Genomic DNA, 20650 nt, shown 5'->3' with positions numbered 1-20650 from the left:
TCTCAGGATTAGCATGTTTTTGGGATAATATGAATAATATGACATGATGACTGAGTAATAATATGAAATTCTTTTAAACTTCGGTATTGTAGATAGTACATACCTTTAAGGGTCATAAGGCAGAAATCCATCTCTTGCAACCCTTTGGAGACCACATTATCTCTGTTGATACTGACAGCATTCTTCTTATTTGGCACATATATTCAGAAGGTAAGAGTTAACTCACTTATTTGCTTTATCTTAGGGTAGTATGTGTTTAATTAAAATTTAAAATCTATGTAAATATCTATGCCAGAGATTTTGCCTATAAATAGTAAGAAATTTAAAAAATGAAAAATCTTTAGCATGTATAAGAAAAAAGTTCTAAGTAAGAAAGAGATAAACAACTGTAGCAAGTTAACTACTTATAAACTGTTTAATATGCTTACCTCAACTAATGTATTTTCCATTGCAGTTCTCCAATAATGGAGAAAATGGTTTGTATTTTCAACTTTTAGTAAAGGAGACTGTAATAGTAAACTTGATCTTGTAATCTGAAGGAAAACTTACATCCATTTCCTAGGGATATGAGTCAGTTTCTTTCAACTGTGATAGTCTTAGACAGTGGCTATGTTTATGGGATTATGTATCTTTAAACATGAAGAATTTATCCCTAGGATATCTACACCTTTCCTCAATAAAATACTGGGTTCATTATGAATTGAATCTTTTAAGTTCTTTAATCTGGTTACATTTTTAGCTTATATTGCCTCTTGGTTATTGGTTATTTCATTGTTCAATACACTGTGTTTTTTTTTTTTTTTTTTTTTTTTTTTTTTTTAGTAAATATCCTGAAGATTACATTTCTAGGAATTATTCCAAGTTCTTACTTCAGATTAGTAACCCTTTTCTTGTTTTGTTTTTGCTCAAGTAGAGGGAGGGAACAGAATTCCAAAAGTATTCCTTGTGTAGATAGAAGTTAAAAGGACTTTTATTAGGTTACAGGATCTGGTTCTTACATTCCAGCAGACTCTCTTAATGCTGATGGACCAGCTTTTTTGTTGCTGTTATAGCAGCATATTGAACCAGTGTCTTCAGGGAGCCATTTGTAGTGACGAATAAAGTCAAGGATCTCTTAAAATAACATTCAAAGTAAAGTTTATATAATTTTCACCTATACTGTACTTCCTAAACTGGGGTACCCATACCCCTGGGATTGTACAGCAATGTGCCAGAGAGTATGTGAACCTAAAGCTTAATGAAATGTACCTTCTTTGATACCCAAATTTATTGGAAAATATAGTGAAACATTGTTTTAATCATTGAGGAACAGTAAAGTAAAAACCAGAATTCAAACATAGAAATTTTGAATGTAACCAAAGATTTCAGAGAGTTTTTTGATCTTGAAGCAAGTGACCACTGGTTATGGCACCCCCAGCTCCACAGGGTTATAATTTTTTTTCTTCTCCTTTGTTAGAGGTTCTTTTGTGGAAGTGTGTGAGAAGTACTCTTAATAGTTTCACTGAGGTGTGCCTTTTATTTTTGGCATTTTTTGAGTGACCCATCAAACTTTCTAGATAGTTGGCTTTTCCTTCCCTGAAAGAGCTGAGTATAAGTACTTCACTTGGAATATTCACTCCTGTCTGTTGATCAGATTACAGAAACATTAATGCTAATCCTTAGGATCTTTTTTTTAAACTTTATTATCCTTTTCTGTAAAGTAATTCAAAAGTGAATGAAACTTTTAATAGTATTTTTATTAGAAGTTGTAGAAAATTTTTGACAGTCTTAATTACATTTACAAGTTGCCCCTCATTTATTTTATTTCTCAAGGAATGTTTATAGATTAGTATCTAAGTCTGTGGTTTATTTTAGCATATAAATCTTTGATATGATAGACTTACTTTAAGTGATAAATATATGGTTATACAAAACGTTTTAAACTGTTTTATAACAAATAATTATAACTTTCACTTTTGTAGAAGAATACCTGCAATTGACTTTTGATAAATCAGTATTTAAAATTTCTGCAATTCTGCATCCAAGTACCTACTTGAATAAAATACTTCTGGGCAGTGAACAAGGAAGCCTGCAGTTGTGGAATGTAAAATCTAAGTAAGTATTTTAGTTAGAAAATAATGTAGTTGTCACCTTATCTTCATCTACTACTTCCTAATGCATACTTAAGTCTCATTTATCCCTGTCCTTATATATTTATTTGGAGGGTTGTCTATAAATACAGTTGGTCCCCTATATCAGAGGAGTCAACCTCGGATCAAAAATATTCAAGGAAAAATAGATAAATAATAATACAACAATAAAACATCACATTTTAAAATAGTACAGTATAACAGCTATTTACATAGTATTTATATTATATTAGATTTTATAAGTAAGCTAGAGATTATTTAAAGTATATGCATAAATGTGTGAAGGTTGTATGCAAATACCACACCATTTTATATAAGGGACTTGAGCATCTGTGAATTTTGGTATCAGCAGAGAGGTTGGGGAAGTCCTGGGACCAATCCCCCGCAGATACTGAGATATAACTGTATGTTTGCTTTTGGAGTTGTTGTTGCTGGCATCACATATGTCAAAGCTGGCATGTGATCCTGACACTTGTTAGACAGCTTCATAAATGCTCACTGAAAAGTATGTACTAATGACCTAATAACTAAAGAATTGCTATAGAGAAAGCTCTAATAAAGTAATAGGAGATCCATCAGAAAATAATAATTATGAGATTATGACTAGGGAGGTTCTAATTTTCCATACATGAAGATTTTCTATACATGAAGATGGTGAAGGTAGGAAAGGCAAGTCAATGATAATGTAGCGCTAGCATTTAGAAATGACTCTTCAGGTTTAAAGTACTTCCATCGCCTGCCATAGATATGGCACATATCTGTAAGATTGGTGTAGCTGGAGGGCTGGATACTCGATTTTGAATACTTCTACCCATTATTTAAACATTTATCAGTAGAAAAAGGTGGCAGCTCACCCTTCTTTGTGTAGCATTTTAAAAAGCGAACAAAAATATTTGACTATCCAAATTGTTTTTTCCAAAGTCCTTATCAATTCAAAAGGGAAAATAAGATTATTAAATATTTAATGTTTTAAATCAGTGTTTCATTTCAGTTTAACAAATGCCATTGACTGCCTACTTTGTGCTAGGTTCAGGGATAGTGACTGAAATACTGTCTTTGCCCATTTATAGAATTTAGTACATGATTTAATACTTTAATGATAATTATAATGATTTCAGATACTTCTATTTGCTCTATAGATGTGTTATTTATAATTCATGGCTTGCTTCCGAAATTGAGAGCAGCATTACTGTTGTCATATAACAGTCATATAACGTGCAAATAATATTGTTATTAAAATATAAGTTATTCCCTTTCATGATGATGTTTCTATAAAGATATTGCAGTCCTAAATTTTTTTACTGTAGTCTGTAATATAATATGGTTTTTACTCATGTATTTTTTTTTCCACTTAGGACATTTTATTTCTTAAAGAGGTGGCATAGCACAGTAGTTAGTTTGAGATCTAGAATTTGGACAGTATTACTAACCTTGTGACGTTAGTTTAATTATCAGAATAGTGTGTGGAAGAGTAAGAACTTAATAAATATCACCTATTATTATTTCACTTTTTAATATGTAGCTGATATTGTTTTCCTCATATATATCTTTCAACTATTTTTCTTCTTATAGTAAACTTCTATATACATTTCCAGGATGGAAAGTTGGAGTGACAGCTCTTCAGCAGGTTAGTATTTTTCTGTTAAGTCAAAGAGGAAACAAAGTTAATAGGAAAATCCTTTAGTTTCAGGAATCAATCATAATTTTAGACGTAAAGACAAAACAATATATAGCTTAGTTTACCTTTAAAATTGTTAGCCTGAGGAAATAATGTTTTGGAAATGTAAGTTAAAACAAGTAATAATGCCTTTGCCAATAACGCTTGTGGAGTCCTTTGTGCTTATAGTTTGACTTTAAACCTGTGGTTGCTATAGATCCTTGTTACTAATCATTTTGCAAGTATATGTATTCCATTATCTTGTGTAGCTTGGAAATGAGTGTTCAGCAATGCAAGGGGTATTGTAAGTCATGCAGAGAAATTTGTCAAGATGTTGAGATTTATGGTTTGAAATAATTGGAGCCAAAATCCTAATGTTTGATTTGATGATGGACTATTTAAGAAATAACTGCTCTTTTTAATCTGCAAAATATGTGTAAATAAATGAATGCATGTCTACAGCAAATCCTGTGTTTCTATTGGCCACATATGTAGCCAATATACCCTTATCTTTCTCAGTATCCATTGTCTATACTTGCCCAAGTTATATTTATTCCTTATCTTCTCTTACCGTCATCAACCTAGCTCCACTTTTGCCTATCCAGAAGACTCCGTAAGTATCAGAGGATTAGGTCCCTTGAGGACAAGGGATTATATTTGTTTTAGTATTTCCAGTTTCTACGCAGGGTCTCATGCATAGTAGACACTTGATGACAAATTAATAAAACGTGTAGCCTGATTCCATTCTGTAATGATATTGGACATTGATCTTTGCTAAAATAGAGAAATTCATAATAGATCCTGTATGTAAGACTTGTATTATAGACCGTTATAACCATAGAATATTAGAACTAGAACAGACTAATTGTATAATTTTTTTTGCCTTTCTCCTTTCTAGGAATTGTCTCCTTTTACTGTTTCTATCCAGTCCAGTGATCTGTAATGATTTTATACATAGCTTTCTTTTTCTGTTGTGGCTGTTTTCTTTCTACAATCTTACCAGCTAGGTTTTGGGAATGAGGATGGGGTGTTGACTGGCAGAACTGAAGCTGGGAAGTAATTTGGAAAAGTTGTTTCTGAATACTTCTATGCTGAATAAAAAAGTATGCTGGAATGGTAATACTTGTTGAGTTTTTCTGCCATCTTTAAGAAGATACTTCATTGTTTCTTTTGACAGCACCTAATAAATGATGCATATCATCAGGATTATTAAAGGTGTTTTGCTTTAGAAAATAAAAGTTTGAATAATCTAATTTTTAGGCGCCAGCTGTGGATGTTGTTGCTATTGGTCTTATGTCAGGTCAAGTTATCATTCACAACATTAAATTTAATGAAACATTAATGAAGTTTCGTCAAGACTGGGGACCCATTACTTCAATATCATTTCGCACAGGTAACTTTTAACATACTTATTGATAGAAGCTAAGAACACTTAAAATTCATTATTTAAAAGTCCAATTTTTTTTGTCTTCTGGTAGCTTAATCTAATAGAAGTGAAGGAATACTGGAGTAAAAGGCAAAGAAATATGAATAGATTATTGGTATATAGTTTTTTCTAACTTTATGGATTAAAAGGGAAGAGAGAATTCTTATTTTGGGGGATCTAGAAGTGTTTTTCTTGATGTGTTTTATTTTAATAACAGATGGTCATCCAGTAATGGCAGCTGGAAGCCCATGTGGCCATATTGGACTCTGGGATCTGGAAGACAAAAAATTAATCAACCAAATGAGAAATGCACACTCTACAGCAATTGCCGGACTGACATTTCTCCATAGAGAGCCACTTCTTGTCACAAATGGCGCTGACAATGCTCTCAGGGTATTAGGATTATTGTTATCTTCCTAACTCATCTACCTTACCCTTTGGGTTATTACAAGCTTGCTGTAATGTGTCATCTTTCAACCTAGAAGATGAAAGGAATATGGAATAAGATATTGGTATAGATGAGACAAAAAGCACAGCAGGTGACACGATTGCAGCGTAGCAGGAAAGAATTACAGTTTATTTCTCCCCCAATACCCACTCCCTCCCTTGTAGCTCCAGGGTCAGTGGCTTAGCAAGCACTACTCAATGCCAGTTGATTTATGTAGGGGGTGATTTGACTACTTGCAGATCAGTTGGAACATTGTAGAAGAACTTTACATTTTTATTTCTTGGCAGATATGGATATTTGATGGTCCTACAGGTGAAGGCCGACTTTTGAGATTCAGAATGGGTCATAGTGCTCCTCTTACCAGTATCAGATATTATGGACAGAATGGACAGCAGATTCTAAGTGCAAGTGAGCTTCTGTTTCATACTATTAGTTTATTTCAGCAAATATTGAGATGTGGGTGCCCAGAATTAGGTTTGATATTTACACATATTTAGATTTACATATCTCTTTGAGTGACTTAGAAGTCTCGGTAAAACTAAGAGTCCTTTTTGTCTACTTGAGAAGCACTATAGATGTTATTATCTGTGCTTAATGTGTCCCTCTGTTTACTAATCCTTGGAGACAGAATGGTCAGATTCTAAAAATTCTGTTAGTCTGCTGAAAATTATTAGTACCTCATTTTCATATTATCCTTTGTTCTTACTAAATGCCATTCTATAAAATGTTGAATGTTTTAATGAAGTAGTTGCAATCTGGTTTTCCCTTTAAAGTGTCCCAAACTGTAACTTCAAGATTTTCAAATTGAATTTTATAAAATTTGTGATTCACATAGTCCATTGTTTTGATGAAGCTTGATTAGGGATTTTCTGTGTATATCAACAGGTCAAGATGGAACTCTTCAGTCGTTTTCCACAGTACATGAAAAATTCAATAAGAGCTTGGGACATGGTAGGTCCTTTGCAAGACAGAAAATAAGCTGGTCACGAAATAAACATTTTGACATTCTATGAAACAACTGGAGGAGGTTTCATTAATGCATTTTATTTTTTCTTGGATGAACTAGATAAACATGTATGGAAGAGGTAGTAAGATTCCTAGGATCAAAGTTGCTATAGAAGTGATTGAGGTTCTGTTATAAGGTTATTGAAAAAGGTTAGACATCTTGGGTGGTAAAAACATACGGCTGCCACCCAAAAGATGTTGATGGCCTCACTTGAGCTATCTGTACAGTGCACAGTTTTTAAAAGGGAAGGTAGCTTAGAGAAAGCATCAAAGTAAGCAGCATCCAATTATTTTGCTTTAAAGCAATCATTTTGTTCTCTTTCCATTTTCATGGTTTCCAGCCTTTGAAAGATTTTATTAAACAACAAAATTTTATTCAGTTTTATTATTACTAATTCTTAGGTGACTGTCTTATATAATTCATGCATGTATATAAAATTTAAAGATTATGTTTTAACAATATCTAAAATAACTTAGAGTTAAAAAATAACAACGGCAATAACATCTTTTGTTTTTGACTTAAATGGGAATGTCTTGAACTTTATAGTTATAAGACAATGATAACTTTTCTTTTATATACACTTTTTATTAAGAAGGATTCATAGCTATCTATGTTCCCCTCTCCCCCAACCTCAGGGTTAATAAATAAAAAGAGAGTCAAACGTAAAGGACTTCAGAATACCATGTCAGTGAGACTTCCACCCATCACAAAGTTTGCAGCAGGTAAGTAACTTCATACTGTGTTTTGAGAAGTTCTCCTTGGTCATTTATTTCCTACTGTGTGCTGTTTTATTTTCTCTTTTAATAAATGCTTTTACAAATATTAATAATCATTCAGAAGGTAACCCCAGGTGCATGCTGGTCTTGTGTGAAGACTAAAAATGAGTTATTTTAAATGTGAACTTCTTATCTATTAACCTCAGGCTTTGCTCTTCTCTATAACAGGTATTTATAATATTTGATTTTATAGCCTTTCTTTTTGTTCTGTCATATGCCTAGTATAATGAAAGTTACTAATGTAAAAAGAACTGAAACAGCAAAGTATGAGAACATAGAGGTCTGACTAATTAAGATCTAAGAATACTGAGGTCTTAGTATACTATGTCATTTGACCAATGCTTCTTTCAAAGAAGTGATTTTAAGAAAAATACAGATAATGGGTTGTGTGAAATCTATCATGGGAAATTACTGTGTAGGCACCATTTCTATTTGAAAGTTATTATTATGAGCACCTTTCTGTTTTCTTAGAGCTTGAATGATGTTTCTAAATACATTTGAATCACATCACTCATCTGCTTAAAATTTTTTAGTGGCTTTTTACACCTTTAGAGTGGAATCTCATCTCCTTAACATGACTTCCAAGACCTTTTGTAGTGTGGTCCTGGTTGCCTTGCCCTACTCCTGTCCCTCCCAAGAAGATACTACACTTACTTGCTGTCCTCCGTTTTGTTCGTTTTTTCTTGTGCATGTTATCCCCCCAGCTAATTTCTACTTGTTCTACCACTCTATCCAGAGAGCCATTTACTTTCCCCAAATCTCCTGAGTGGTCTTAAGAAAACACTATTGGCCAGGCGCGGTGGCTCAAGCCTGTAATCCCAGCACTTTGGGAGGCCGAGACGGGCGGATCACGAGTTCAGGAGATCGAGACCATCCTGGCTAACACGGTGAAACCCCGTCTCTACTAAAAATACAAAAACTAGCCGGGCGAAGTGGCGGGCGCCTGTAGTCCCAGCTGCTCGGGAGGCTGAGGCCGGAGAATGGCGTAAACCCGGGAGGCCGAGCTTACAGTGAGCTGAGATCCGGCCACTGCACTCCAGTCCGGGCGACAGAGCGAGACTCCGCCTCAGAAAAAAAAAAAAAAGAAAACACTATTATACTTTACTGTAATTTCTTCTAATTAGAATCTCTTGTTAGGTATGTTAATTAGCTTGATTTAGCCATTCCACAATGTATACATATCACAACATTATGTTCTATGCCATAAACATAAGTACACACACTTTTTATTCGTCAATTAAAAAATAATAACCTCCTGTTAGATTGGAAACATTGCTATCAGGTATTACCTGTTTGTTTTACCATTGTATCCGTACTGTCTGAAATATTAGCTGCCTAATAAGTAATAGATGAATAACAGAATGAAAAGTAATTTGATGTACGATTTTCATTACGTTTTAGAGGAAGCTCGTGAAAGTGACTGGGATGGTATCATTGCTTGCCATCAAGGTAAGCTATCTTGCTCAACCTGGAATTATCAAAAATCTACAATAGGTGCTTACTTTCTCAAGCCAAAAGAGATGAAGAAAGATGACATAACTGCAACAGTAAGTGAGCTTGTTTATAAGAGTGTCTTCTCTTTAAAACTTTCCTATGGAAATCTTGTTACACTCAAGGTTTCTGATCATAATATTGATTGAAAGAACGTAGTTTAACATTTTAAAGCATTGCGTAACCCAAGGCCACAAAGATTTGCTCCTGTGACTTATAAGAGTTTTCTAGTTTTAGCTCTTATATTTAGGTTTATTCTCTCTGAATCGATTTTTGTGTACGGTGTGATAAAGGGGTCCAAATTTATTTTTTTGCATATGGATATCCAGTTGTCCCAGCACTATTTGTTCAAAAGACTATTCTTTCTCCATTAATGATCTTGTTACCTCTGCTGAAAGTCATTTGACTTTGTATGTAAGAGTTCATTTCTGGACTCTGAATTCTCTTCCATTGATCTGCATGTCTGTTCTTATACCAGTATCACACTGTCTTGATTTTGGTAGCTTTGTGGTAAGTTGTGAAATGAGGAAGTGTGACTTCTCCAGTTTTTTTGTTCTTTTTTCAAGGTTGTTTTGGCTCTTCTGGTCCCTTGCATTTTCATATGGATTTTAGAATGAGCTTATCAATTTCTGCAAAAAAAGCAGCTACAGTTTTGATAGGGATTTCGTTTTGATTTTGCAGATCAGTTTGAGTGTTGTCTCTGATCTATGAACATGGGGTGTTTTTCCATTTATTTAGATTTTTCTTAATTTTTCAACAATATTCTGTAGTTGTTTGTATATAAGTCTTACACTTCTTTGGGTACATTTTTCCTAGTATTCTTTTTAATGTTATTGAAGTAGAGGTTTTTTTTTTGGATTGTTCATTGAGAGTGTGTCAAAATGCAATTGATTTTTACATTTTTGATCTCATATCTTGTAACCTTGCTGAACTTATTAGTTCTAATAGTTTTTAATAGATGCCTCTGCTTTTGAAAATGCTTATTAAAAGTGTAACTCAACATTTGACCCTATTTTATACAAATGGCATTGTAAGTATGTATATTCTATTCCCCGTAGTATGAAAATCCAGTCTTAAGTTTTTATATAATTTTCTAAACCTTAAAGATTCTATCTTACGCTCCCTTAGGGACGTTTACCTACATAGTTTTGAGTAATGGTTATAATAGTAGTGGTAATCACAGGTAACATTTTCTGTGTGATTACTTTGTTCCAGGCTCTCTGTCTAGCATGGATTATTTCATATTTTCCTCACAACAGTCCTACAACACGGTACATTCTTTAGCTGCTTTTTATGGACAGTAAAACAGGTTTTATGAGCAATATGCCTAAGATCAATGAAATGAGTAAGGGGCAGAGCTGGGATTTTAACCTGAGACAATTCGTTCTAGAATCTATATTCTTATAGCCCATAGCGATCACTCATAGAACATTTAGTATGTGTGTATACTATGATATGTGGCTGGAGTTGAGTCATTTGTCTGACAGTCTCAGCTATCTGGAGCAAAGCCAGTAACCAATAAGTAATAAGCAAAAATAAGTATAGAGAGCCTGTGCACTAAAGTACAATTTGTTACTCAAAGCTAACACTCACGGGTTTATTTTTGCTTTGTTTGGCTTAGATAATACATTAGAATGAATAAATTAGAAGAGATTGCCAGGAGCGGGCCAACTAAAAACAATAACTCCCTTAAAAGAATATAACGCAGGACAGTGTAGGGCCTGTATTACTTGTAGGTTACAGCGTACTAGCTCCTTTAGTTTCCTAATTGTATAACTATACAACATAGTGTAAACGTTTATGAATTTTTCAAAATAGGTCAGCTTAATGTTTGTGTTTCATTTAGGAAGATAAAATGTTTTTTAACCATAGTAATTTCCTATCTGAAATATGTATTTTTTTTTAAAGAAATCTTTATTTAGAAGAATGTATGTATGTAACACATATTTATGTGATGCAATGTAAATATGTCTTGACTCAGTGGTATGTCAGACTTTATGTTGCTTTCCTTAAATAAACCTTCATTAAATACTTTCTATTTAGTTTGTATAAGTCATCTGTTTAGATGTAAATTCAATTTAGATGTAAATTGAATTATCTCTTGGGTGGATGACATCTGACTGGCACATATTGGCAATCAGTTATTTCTCCAGCAGTGACCAAATATGTAGCCAGTCTCATGTTTTCAATATAGAGAAAATATATTGATGTAATATTGATATTTTAAGTATTAAAATGAGTTTATATTATAGAAGCTGCTTATAAACCAAATGTTTTCTCTGTAGTGTCTTACGTATTTCCTTCCTAATATGTCATAATTAAAACATTTTGGGTTTTTGCTTGGCCATTCGAACTAATGGTATGTTTTTCATTTGATGTCAGCTGTGGAAGCACGTCGTTACAAAAGGCAAGACAAAAAGAAATTAGGCAAAAGGAATGTTTTGACTTTAACCTTGTTAATAAATTAAAAATTGAAGGCTAGTCCTATATATAGTTCTCTTGACTTTGTACATTTAAATTGAGTTAACCTTAGTTATGTTTTGTTTTCTTAGATAATAATTCTTCATACTTTTTAAAGAATGGAGATAGAATCTAGCTTGTATGCTTATACACCCAAATATAATTATGTTTAAAAAAACTAACGAAGCAATTCATTTACCATACTTTTTTTAAATAAAAAGGAATAAATAAAAAATACTTTGGAAAGCATAAAGTGCAATAAAAATGTTAGTTATTTTCTTTGTCATTTGTGTGTTTTTTCTTTTTTTCTTAAAGGCAGTGGATATAACTTCTTGTGGAAACTTTGCTGTAATTGGCCTCTCATCAGGAACTGTGGATGTATATAACATGCAGTCTGGTATACATCGAGGAAGTTTCGGCAAGGATCAAGGTATAGAATTTTTTCCCTTGTTTTTAATTAATATAGGTAGATATAAGACTAGTAGTGAAAGCTGGCATGTATAATCTTTAAGTGCTGGGCATTTTGCTAAAGTTGAAGATGGGTTATAATCAACCCTATATGGCAGATACTGCCATTGTATCATAAGGACCATGTTGAAAGAGAAAAGTCATGGGTACCTAAGAGTTATGTGGATATTATACAGATTAATTTTTTTCTTCTCTCCTTTAAGCAGAAAATCTTAACAAACTTTTCAAACCTATGTTGTATCGATCTGATTTTTGTTTTTTTACTCGAACAGTATTAATAATTGAGAATCTTCTTACACCCCTAAAATCCAGATTTATTTCAAGATTTTAAAGGATATTTAAGTGGCAGCTTATATATTTGAATGAAGGAATCACTGTGTGTATTGTTGAGAGAGAAACACTGCCAATTCTGATTTTTTTTCTTTTGACATCTACCTTACAGCTCACAAGGGATCTGTTAGAGACGTCGCAGTGGATGGATTAAACCAGTTGACAGTTACAACTGGTAGTGAAGGATTACTCAAATTCTGGAACTTTAAAAACAAAATTTTAATTCATTCTGTGAGCCTCAGTTCATCTCCAAATATCATGTTGCTACATAGAGACAGGTAAACTTTTAATGATAATGGATTTTCTCTTTGATTCTTTTGGTAAAAGTTATAAAGTCACAAGTTACCAAGTGGGAAAAATCAGGCTATTTAGTAAAGAACAACATTTGGCTTAATTTCTCCCAAAGTGTATTTGATTTAACCAAATTCAAGTGGATGTGAGACTTTAGTTCAAGGGTTTTTTGTTTATTAAAACTGGTGCGTTTATCTTGCTAGTGGCATTCTGGGACTCGCCTTGGATGACTTCTCCATTTGTGTTCTGGACATAGAAACTAGGAAGATTGTCAGAGAGTTTTCTGGACACCAAGGCCAAATAAATGACATGGTAAAACAAACTCTAACTGATAAAACTTGACTCATTTCTACTTTTATTTGGGTGTGTTATCCTTTAATAGCCTTAAAATCATTTTATGAGATGGTCATCTATTTTAATTTGCAGGCTGTTTTTCAAAGATTTTAAAGGAAAATTTTGAATTGAAAGTTTAATATTTTTCGGGGAGTTGATGCCATCAAATTGAAGTATAAGTTTTAGAGCTCATCTTTTTTTCATTAACTCTAAACAAGGCCAAAGTATACTTTAGAGAATGAATGATCCATTGGTATATATGTCATTCTTTTTTTTTTTTTTTTTTTTTTATTTATTTATTTATTTATTTATTTATTTATTTATTTATTTTTTTTTTATTATTATACTTTAAGTTCTAGGGTACATGTGCATAACGTGCAGGTTTGTTACATATGTATACTTATGCCATGTTGGTGTGCTGCACCCATCAACTCGTCAGCACCCATCAATTCATCATTTATATCTTGTATAACTCCCCAATGCAAGCCCTCCCTCCTCCCCCCTCCCCCCTCCCCATGATAGGCCCCAGTGCGTGATGTTCCCCTTCCCGAGTCCAAGTGATCTCATTGTTCAGTTCCCACCTATGAGTGAGAACATGCGGTGTTTGGTTTTCTCTTCTTGTGATAGTTTGCTAAGAATGATGGTTTCCAGCTGCATCCATGTCCCTACAAAGGACGCAAACTCATCCTTTTTTATGGCTGCATAGTATTCCATGGTGTATATGTGCCACATTTTCTTAATCCAGTCTGTCACAGATGGACATTTGGGTTGATTCCAAGTCTTTGCTATTGTGAATAGTGCCGCAATAAACATACGTGTGCATGTGTCTTTGTAGTAGAATAATTTATAATCCTTTGGGTATATACCCAGTAGTGGGATGGCTGGGTCATATGGTACATCTAGTTCTAGATCCTTGAGGAATTGCCATACTGTTTTCCATAATGGTTGAACTAGTTTACAATCCCACCAACAGTGTAAAAGTGTTCCTATTTCTCCACATCCTCTCCAACACCTGTTGTTTCCTGACTTCTTAATGATTGCCATTCTAACTGGTGTGAGATGGTATCTCATTGTGGTTTTGATTTGCATTTCTCTGATGGCGAGTGATGATGAGCATTTTTTCATGTGTCTGTTGGCTGTATGAATGTCTTCTTTTGAGAAATGTCTGTTCATATCCTTTCCCCACTTTTTGATGGGGTTGTTTGTTTTTTTCTCGTATATTTGTTTGAGTTCTTTGTAGATTCTGGATATTAGCCCTTTGTCAGATGAGTAGGTTGCAAAAATTTTCTCCCATTCTGTAGGTTGCCTGTTCACTCTGATGGTAGTTTCTTTTGCTGTGCAAAAGCTCTTTAGTTTAATTAGATCCCATTTATCAATTTTTGCTTTTGCTGCCGTTGCTTTTGGTGTTTTAGACATGAAGTCCTGGCCCATGCCTATGTCCTGAATGGTACTACCTAGATTTTCTTCTAGGGTTTTTATGGTATTAGGTCTAACATTTAAGTCTCTAATCCATCTTGAATTAATCTTCGTATAAGGGGTAAGGAAAGGATCCAGTTTCAGCTTTCTACTTATGGCTAGCCAATTTTCCCAGCACCATTTATTAAATAGGAAATCCTTTCCCCATTTCTTGTTTCTCTCAGGTTTGTCAAAGATCAGATGGCTGTAGATGTGTGGTATTATTTCTGAGGACTCTGTTCTGTTCCATTGATCTATATCTCTGTTTTGGTACCAGTACCATGCTGTTTTGGTTACTGTAGCCTTGTAGTATAGTTTGAAGTCAGGTAGCGTGACGCCTCCAGCTTTGTCCTTTTGACTTAGGATAGTCTTGGCAATGCGGGCCCTTTTTTGGTTCCATATGAACTTTAAAGCAGTTTTTTCCAATTCTGTGAAGAAACTCATTGGTAGCTTGATGGGGATGGCATTGAATCTATAAATAACCTTGGGGAGTATGGCCATTTTCACGACATTGATTCTTCCTATCCATGAGCATGGTATGTTCTTCCATTTGTTTGTGTCCTCTTTTATTTCACTGAGCAGTGGTTTGTAGTTCTCCTTGAAGAGGTCCTTTACATCCCTTGTAAGCTGGATTCCTAGGTATTTTATTCTCTTTGAAGCAATTGTGAATGGAAGTTCATTCCTGATTTGGCTCTCTGCTTGTCTGTTACTGGTGTATAAGAATGCTTGTGATTTTTGCACATTAATTTTGTATCCTGAGACTTTGCTGAAGTTGCTTATCAGCTTAAGGAGATTTTGGGCTGAGACGATGGGGTTTTCTAAATATACAATCATGTCATCTGCAAACAGGGACAATTTGACTTCTTCTTTTCCTAACTGGATACCCTTGATTTCTTTCTCTTGCCTGATTGCCCTAGCCAGAACTTCCAACACTATGTTGAATAGGAGTGGTGAGAGAGGGCATCCCTGTCTTGTGCCAGTTTTCAAAGGGAATTTTTCCAGTTTTTGCCCATTCAGTATGATATTAGCTGTGGGTTTGTCATAAATAGCTCTTATTATTTTGAGGTACGTTCCATCAATACCGAATTTATTGAGCGTTTTTAGCATGAAGGGCTGTTGAATTTTGTCAAAAGCCTTTTCTGCATCTATTGAGACAATCATGTGGTTCTTGTCTTTGGTTCTGTTTATATGCTGGATTACGTTTATTGATTTGCGAATGTTGAACCAGCCTTGCATCCCAGGGATGAAGCCCACTTGATCATGGTGGATAAGCTTTTTGATGTGCTGCTGAATCCGGTTTGCCAGTATTTTATTGAGAATTTTTGCATCAATGTTCATCAGGGATATTGGTCTAAAATTCTCTTTTTTTGATGTGTCTCTGCCAGGCTTTGGTATCAGGATGATGTTGGCCTCATAAAATGAGTTAGGGAGGATTCCCTCTTTTTCTATTGATTGGAATAGTTTCAGAAGGAATGGTACCAGCTCCTCCTTGTACCTCTGGTAGAATTCAGCTGTGAATCCATCTGGTCCTGGACTTTTTTTGGTGGGTAGGCTATTAATTGTTGCCTCAATTTCAGAGCCTGCTATTGGTCTATTCAGGGATTCAACTTCTTCCTGGTTTAGCCTTGGGAGAGTGTAAGTGTCCAGGAATTTATCCATTTCTTCTAGATTTTCTAGTTGATTTGCGTAGAGGCGTTTATAGTATTCTCTGATGGTAGTTTGTATTTCTGTGGGGTCAGTGGTGATATCCCCTTTATCGTTTTTTATTGCATCTATTTGATTCCTCTCTCTTTTCTTCTTTATTAGCCTTGCTAGCGGTCTGTCAATTTTGTTGATCTTTTCAAAAAACCAACTCCTGGATTCATTGATTTTTTGGAGGGTTTTTTTGTGTCTCTATCTCCTTCAGTTCTGCTCTGATCTTAGTTATTTCTTGCCTTCTGCTAGCTTTTGAATGTGTTTGCTCTTGCCTCTCTAGTTCTTTTAATTGTGATGTTAGAGTGTCAATTTTAGATCTTTCCTGCTTTCTCTTGTGGGCATTTAGTGCTATAAATTTCCCTCTACACACTGCTTTAAATGTGTCCCAGAGATTCTGGTATGTTGTATCTTTGTTCTCATTGGTTTCAAAGAACATCTTTATTTCCGCTTTCATTTCGTTATGTACCCAGTAGTCATTCAGGAGCAGGTTGTTCAGTTTCCATGTAGTTGAGCGGTTTTGATTGAGTTTCTTAGTCCTGAGTTCTAGTTTGATTGCACTGTGGTCCGAGAGACAGTTTGTTATAATTTCTGTTCTTTTACATTTGCTGAGGAGTGCTTTACTTCCAATTATGTGGTCAATTTTGGAATAAGTGCGATGTGGTGCTGAGAAGAATGTATATTCTGTTGATTTGGGGTGGAGAGTTCTATAGATGTCTATTAGGTCCGCTTGGTGCAGAGATGAGTTCAATTCCTGGATATCCTTGTTAACTTTCTGTCTCGTTGATCTGTCTAATGTTGACAGTGGAGTGTTGAAGTCTCCCATTATTATTGTATGGGAGTCTAAGTCTCTTTGTAAGTCTCTCAGGACTTGCTTTATCAATCTGGGTGCTCCTGTATTGGGTGCATATATATTTAGGATAGTTAGCTCTTCCTGTTGAATTGATCCCTTTACCATTATGTAATGGCCTTCTTTGTCTCTTTTGATCTTTGATGGTTTAAAGTCTGTTTTATCAGAGACAAGGATTGCAACCCCTGCTTTTTTTTGTTCTCCATTTGCTTGGTAGATCTTCCTCCATCCCTTTATTTTGAGCCTATGTATGTCTCTGCATGTGAGATGGGTCTCCTGAATACAGCAGACTGATGGGTCTTGACTCTTTATCCAGTTTGCCAGTCTGTGTCTTTTAATTGGAGCATTTAGTCCATTAACATTTAAGGTTAATATTGTTATGTGTGAACTTGATCCTGTCATTATGATATTAACTGGTTATTTTGCTCGTTAGTTGATGCAGTTTCTTCCTAGCCTCGATGGTCTTTACATTTTGGCATGTTTTTGCAATGGCTGGTACCGGTTGTTCCTTTCCATGTTTAGGGCTTCCTTCAGGGTCTCTTGTAAGGCAGGCCTGGTGGTGACAAAATCTCTAAGCATTTGCTTATCTGTAAAGGATTTTATTTCTCCTTCACTTATGAAACTTAGTTTGGCTGGATATGAAATTCTGGGTTGAAAATTCTTTTCTTTAAGAACGTTGAATATTGGCCCCCACTCTCTTCTGACTTGTAGAGTTTCTGCCGAGAGATCTGCTGTTAGTCTGATGGGCTTCCCTTTGTGGGTAACCCGACCTTTCTCTCTGGCTGCCCTTAAGATTTTTTCCTTCATTTCAACTTTGGTGAATCTGGCAATGATGTGTCTTGGAGTTGCTCTTCTGGAGGAGTATCTTTGTGGCGTTCTCTGTATTTCCTGAATTTGAATGTTGTCCTGCCCTACTAGGTTGGGGAAGTTCTCCTGGATGATATCCTGAAGAGTGTTTTCCAACTTGGTTCCATTTTCCTCCTCACTTTCAGGCACCCCAGTCAGACGTACATTTGGTCTTTTTACGTAATCCCATACTTCTTGCAGGCTTTGCTCATTTCTTTTTCTTCTTTTTTCTTTTGGTTTCTCTTCTCGCTTCATTTCATTCATTTGATCTTCAATCGCTGATACTCTTTCTTCCAGTTGATCGAGTCGGTTACTGAAGCTTGTGCATTTGTCATGTATTTCTCGTGTCATGGTTTTCATCTCTGTCATTTCGTTTATGATCTTCTCTGCATTAATTAGTCTAGCTGTCAATTCTTCCACTCTTTTTTCAAGATTTTTAGTTTCTTTGCGCTGGGTACGTAATTCCTCCTTTAGCTCTGAGAAGTTTGATGGACTGAAGCCTTCTTCTCTCATCTCGTCAAAGTCATTCTCTGACCAGCTTCGATCCGTTGCTGGCGATGGGCTGCGCTCCTTTGCAGGGGGAGATGCGCTCTTATTTTTTGAATTTCCAGCTTTTCTGCCCTGCTTTTTCCCCATCTTTGTGGTTTTATCTGTCTCTGGTCTTTGATGATGGTGACGTACTGATGGGGTTTTGGTATAGGTGTCCTTCCTGTTTGATAGTTTTCCTTCTGACAGTCAGGACCCTCAGCTATAGGTCTGTTGGAGATTGCTTGAGGTCCACTCCAGACCCTGTTTGCCTGGGTATCAGCAGCAGAGGTTGCCAAAGATAGAATATTGCTGAACAGCGAGTGTACCTGTCTGATTCTTCCTTTGGAAGTTTCCTCTCAGGGGTGTACTCCACCCTGTGAGGTGTGGGGTGTCAGACTGCCCCTAGTGGGGGATTTCTCCCAGCTAGGCTACGCAGGGGTCAGAGACACACCTGAGCAGGCAGTCTGTCCGTTCTCAGATCTCAACCTCCGCGTTGGGAGATCCACGGCTCTCCCCAAAGCTGTCAGACAGAGTCGTTCGCGTCTGCACCGGCTCCCGCTACTTCCCCTGTTGGTCTTCAGCTGTGCGCTGTCCCCAGAGGTGGAGACTACAGAGACAGGCAGGTTTCCTTGAGCTGCTGTGAGCTCCACCCAGTTCGAGCTTCCCAGCGGCTTTGTTTACCTACTTAAGCCTCAGCAATGGCGGGCGCCCCTCCCCCAGCCTCGCTGCTGCCTTGCGGATAGATCCTGGCAGACTGCTGTGTTAGCAGTGAGGGAGGCTTCGTGGGCGTGGGACCCTCCCGGCCAGGATTGGGATATATTCTCCTGGTGTGCCTGTATGCTTACAGCGCAGTATTGGGGTGGGAGTTACCCGATTTTCCAGGTGTTGTGTGTCTCAGTTCCCCTGGCTAGGAAAATGGATCCCCTTCCCCTTTGCGCTTCCAGGTGAGGCGATGCCTCGCCCTGCTTCAGCTCTCGCTGGTCAGGCTGCAGCAGCTGACCAGCACCGATTGTCCGGCACTCCCTAGTGAGATGACCCCAGTACCTCAGTTGAAAATGCAGAAATCACCGGTCTTCTGTGTCGCTCGCGCTGGGAGTTGGAGACTGGAGCTGTTCCTATTCGGCCATCTTGCTCCGCCCCCCCCCCATATGTCATTCTTAATATTAAAATAGACTGGGAGAACTCATTTCTGTTTTACTGTGTATGGAATGAATTAATAGTAGAAAACCATTTGCCTGGAATACCTGGTATCTGGTTTATTTTACTTTAGTGCTATTTTTAGAGTTTATATATCTTAACTCTGAAAGGGTTTAATTAATAAAAATGTGCTTACGTTTACTATTATGTTCTTATAATGGAATGTATGATGGAAAGAAGTAAACTAGTTTAAAAAGCATATTTAATTAAAAAGGACTTTTAAAATAAATTTGTCACTTGAGGACCATATTAAGTATATGGTATCATTTTTCATCAATTGCAGATACCTTGATTTGCTTGAAAATAGAAAAAGTAAAATAAAAATAAAATCTTAATACTTAATGACAAACCCAACAGCTACATTTACCAGTTCTCACACCAAAAATCAGAATTTACTCCTTTCCTTAAAAATTGAAGGAAAAATACCTGGTCAGGACGTTATGTTCTGCAGATAGGAGGTTGGCAAAATTACACATCACCGCAATTTGTTTTGACAGCGTCTGTAGAAACGAGGATGGGATTGGGTTAATTGTGCTGAAATGGCACTTTTGCAAACATCTGTCAGTGTCAACTTGCTCTTCCTATTTGTTTTTCAAACCTTGCTTTCAACTTGTATATCTCGAGTTTCCTTGCTCAGTAATAAGGTACTCCCGTTAGTTAAATCTGTGAGCATTTATAACATGACTTTACCTGTCAGAATCATTCTTTCCCATCCTTTACTATCTGTACCACCCTTCTGTAAATTGATCTATCTGTAACTCGAGATTTGAGTTCCCATTATATTACTGCAGCCTGATGAACAAATTAACATTTATGTATCCCGGTATCATCTACTAATTTAAACTGCTGGATGAACAATCTACAACTGTAAACTGTAAAGTTTTTCCTTTTGGGTCATCTTTCACCTGCCTCACCACCCTTAGGTACTACAGGCAAGGAGATCTATTACTTATCCATTTTCATAGCTAGAAAAAATAATGGGTGGCATAAGTAGTTTATTTAAATTTATTTTGAAAATCTGATTATAATTTGTTTAGAAATAAAGCATTATTAAAAGAGAAAAGAAGATTTTTAACTTAAGCTTCAAGAAAAGCAAGCCCTTATCACCACACATAAACATAGTCTATAAATAAAGATTATGATTTGAAAATTAATGCAGTACACTTAACTTTTTTAACTTTTAATAATTCATTTAAAAGTCTAATCTTTATCCAGACTCCAATTCAGTGGTATTTAGGAAGTGGTATTTTCTTTTATATAAAATAAG

The 20650-nt window shown here is 35.7% G+C and overlaps 1 protein-coding gene across 1 annotated transcript in view; it reads left to right on the top strand.

The window, feature by feature from the left end:
* The window catches only part of WDR36 (WD repeat domain 36), a 44007-nt gene that overhangs the window by 5878 nt on the left and 17479 nt on the right, over window positions 1–20650 (top strand). Inside the window, exons 4-15 of the mRNA XM_030927806.1 lie at window positions 93–210; window positions 1962–2094; window positions 3702–3756; window positions 5047–5179; window positions 5430–5605; window positions 5948–6068; window positions 6546–6611; window positions 7302–7388; window positions 8844–8989; window positions 11709–11823; window positions 12304–12469; window positions 12686–12794. Coding sequence (XP_030783666.1) covers window positions 93–210; window positions 1962–2094; window positions 3702–3756; window positions 5047–5179; window positions 5430–5605; window positions 5948–6068; window positions 6546–6611; window positions 7302–7388; window positions 8844–8989; window positions 11709–11823; window positions 12304–12469; window positions 12686–12794 — 1425 coding nt within the window. The remainder of the gene's footprint in view (window positions 1–92; window positions 211–1961; window positions 2095–3701; window positions 3757–5046; window positions 5180–5429; window positions 5606–5947; window positions 6069–6545; window positions 6612–7301; window positions 7389–8843; window positions 8990–11708; window positions 11824–12303; window positions 12470–12685; window positions 12795–20650) is intronic.

Source organism: Rhinopithecus roxellana, chromosome 3 (genome assembly GCF_007565055.1).
Source record: "Rhinopithecus roxellana isolate Shanxi Qingling chromosome 3, ASM756505v1, whole genome shotgun sequence".
Classification (NCBI taxonomy): Eukaryota; Metazoa; Chordata; class Mammalia; order Primates; family Cercopithecidae; genus Rhinopithecus; species Rhinopithecus roxellana.
The sequence above is the reverse complement of the archived record's forward strand: the minus strand, read 5'-3'. Positions and strand labels throughout refer to the sequence as shown.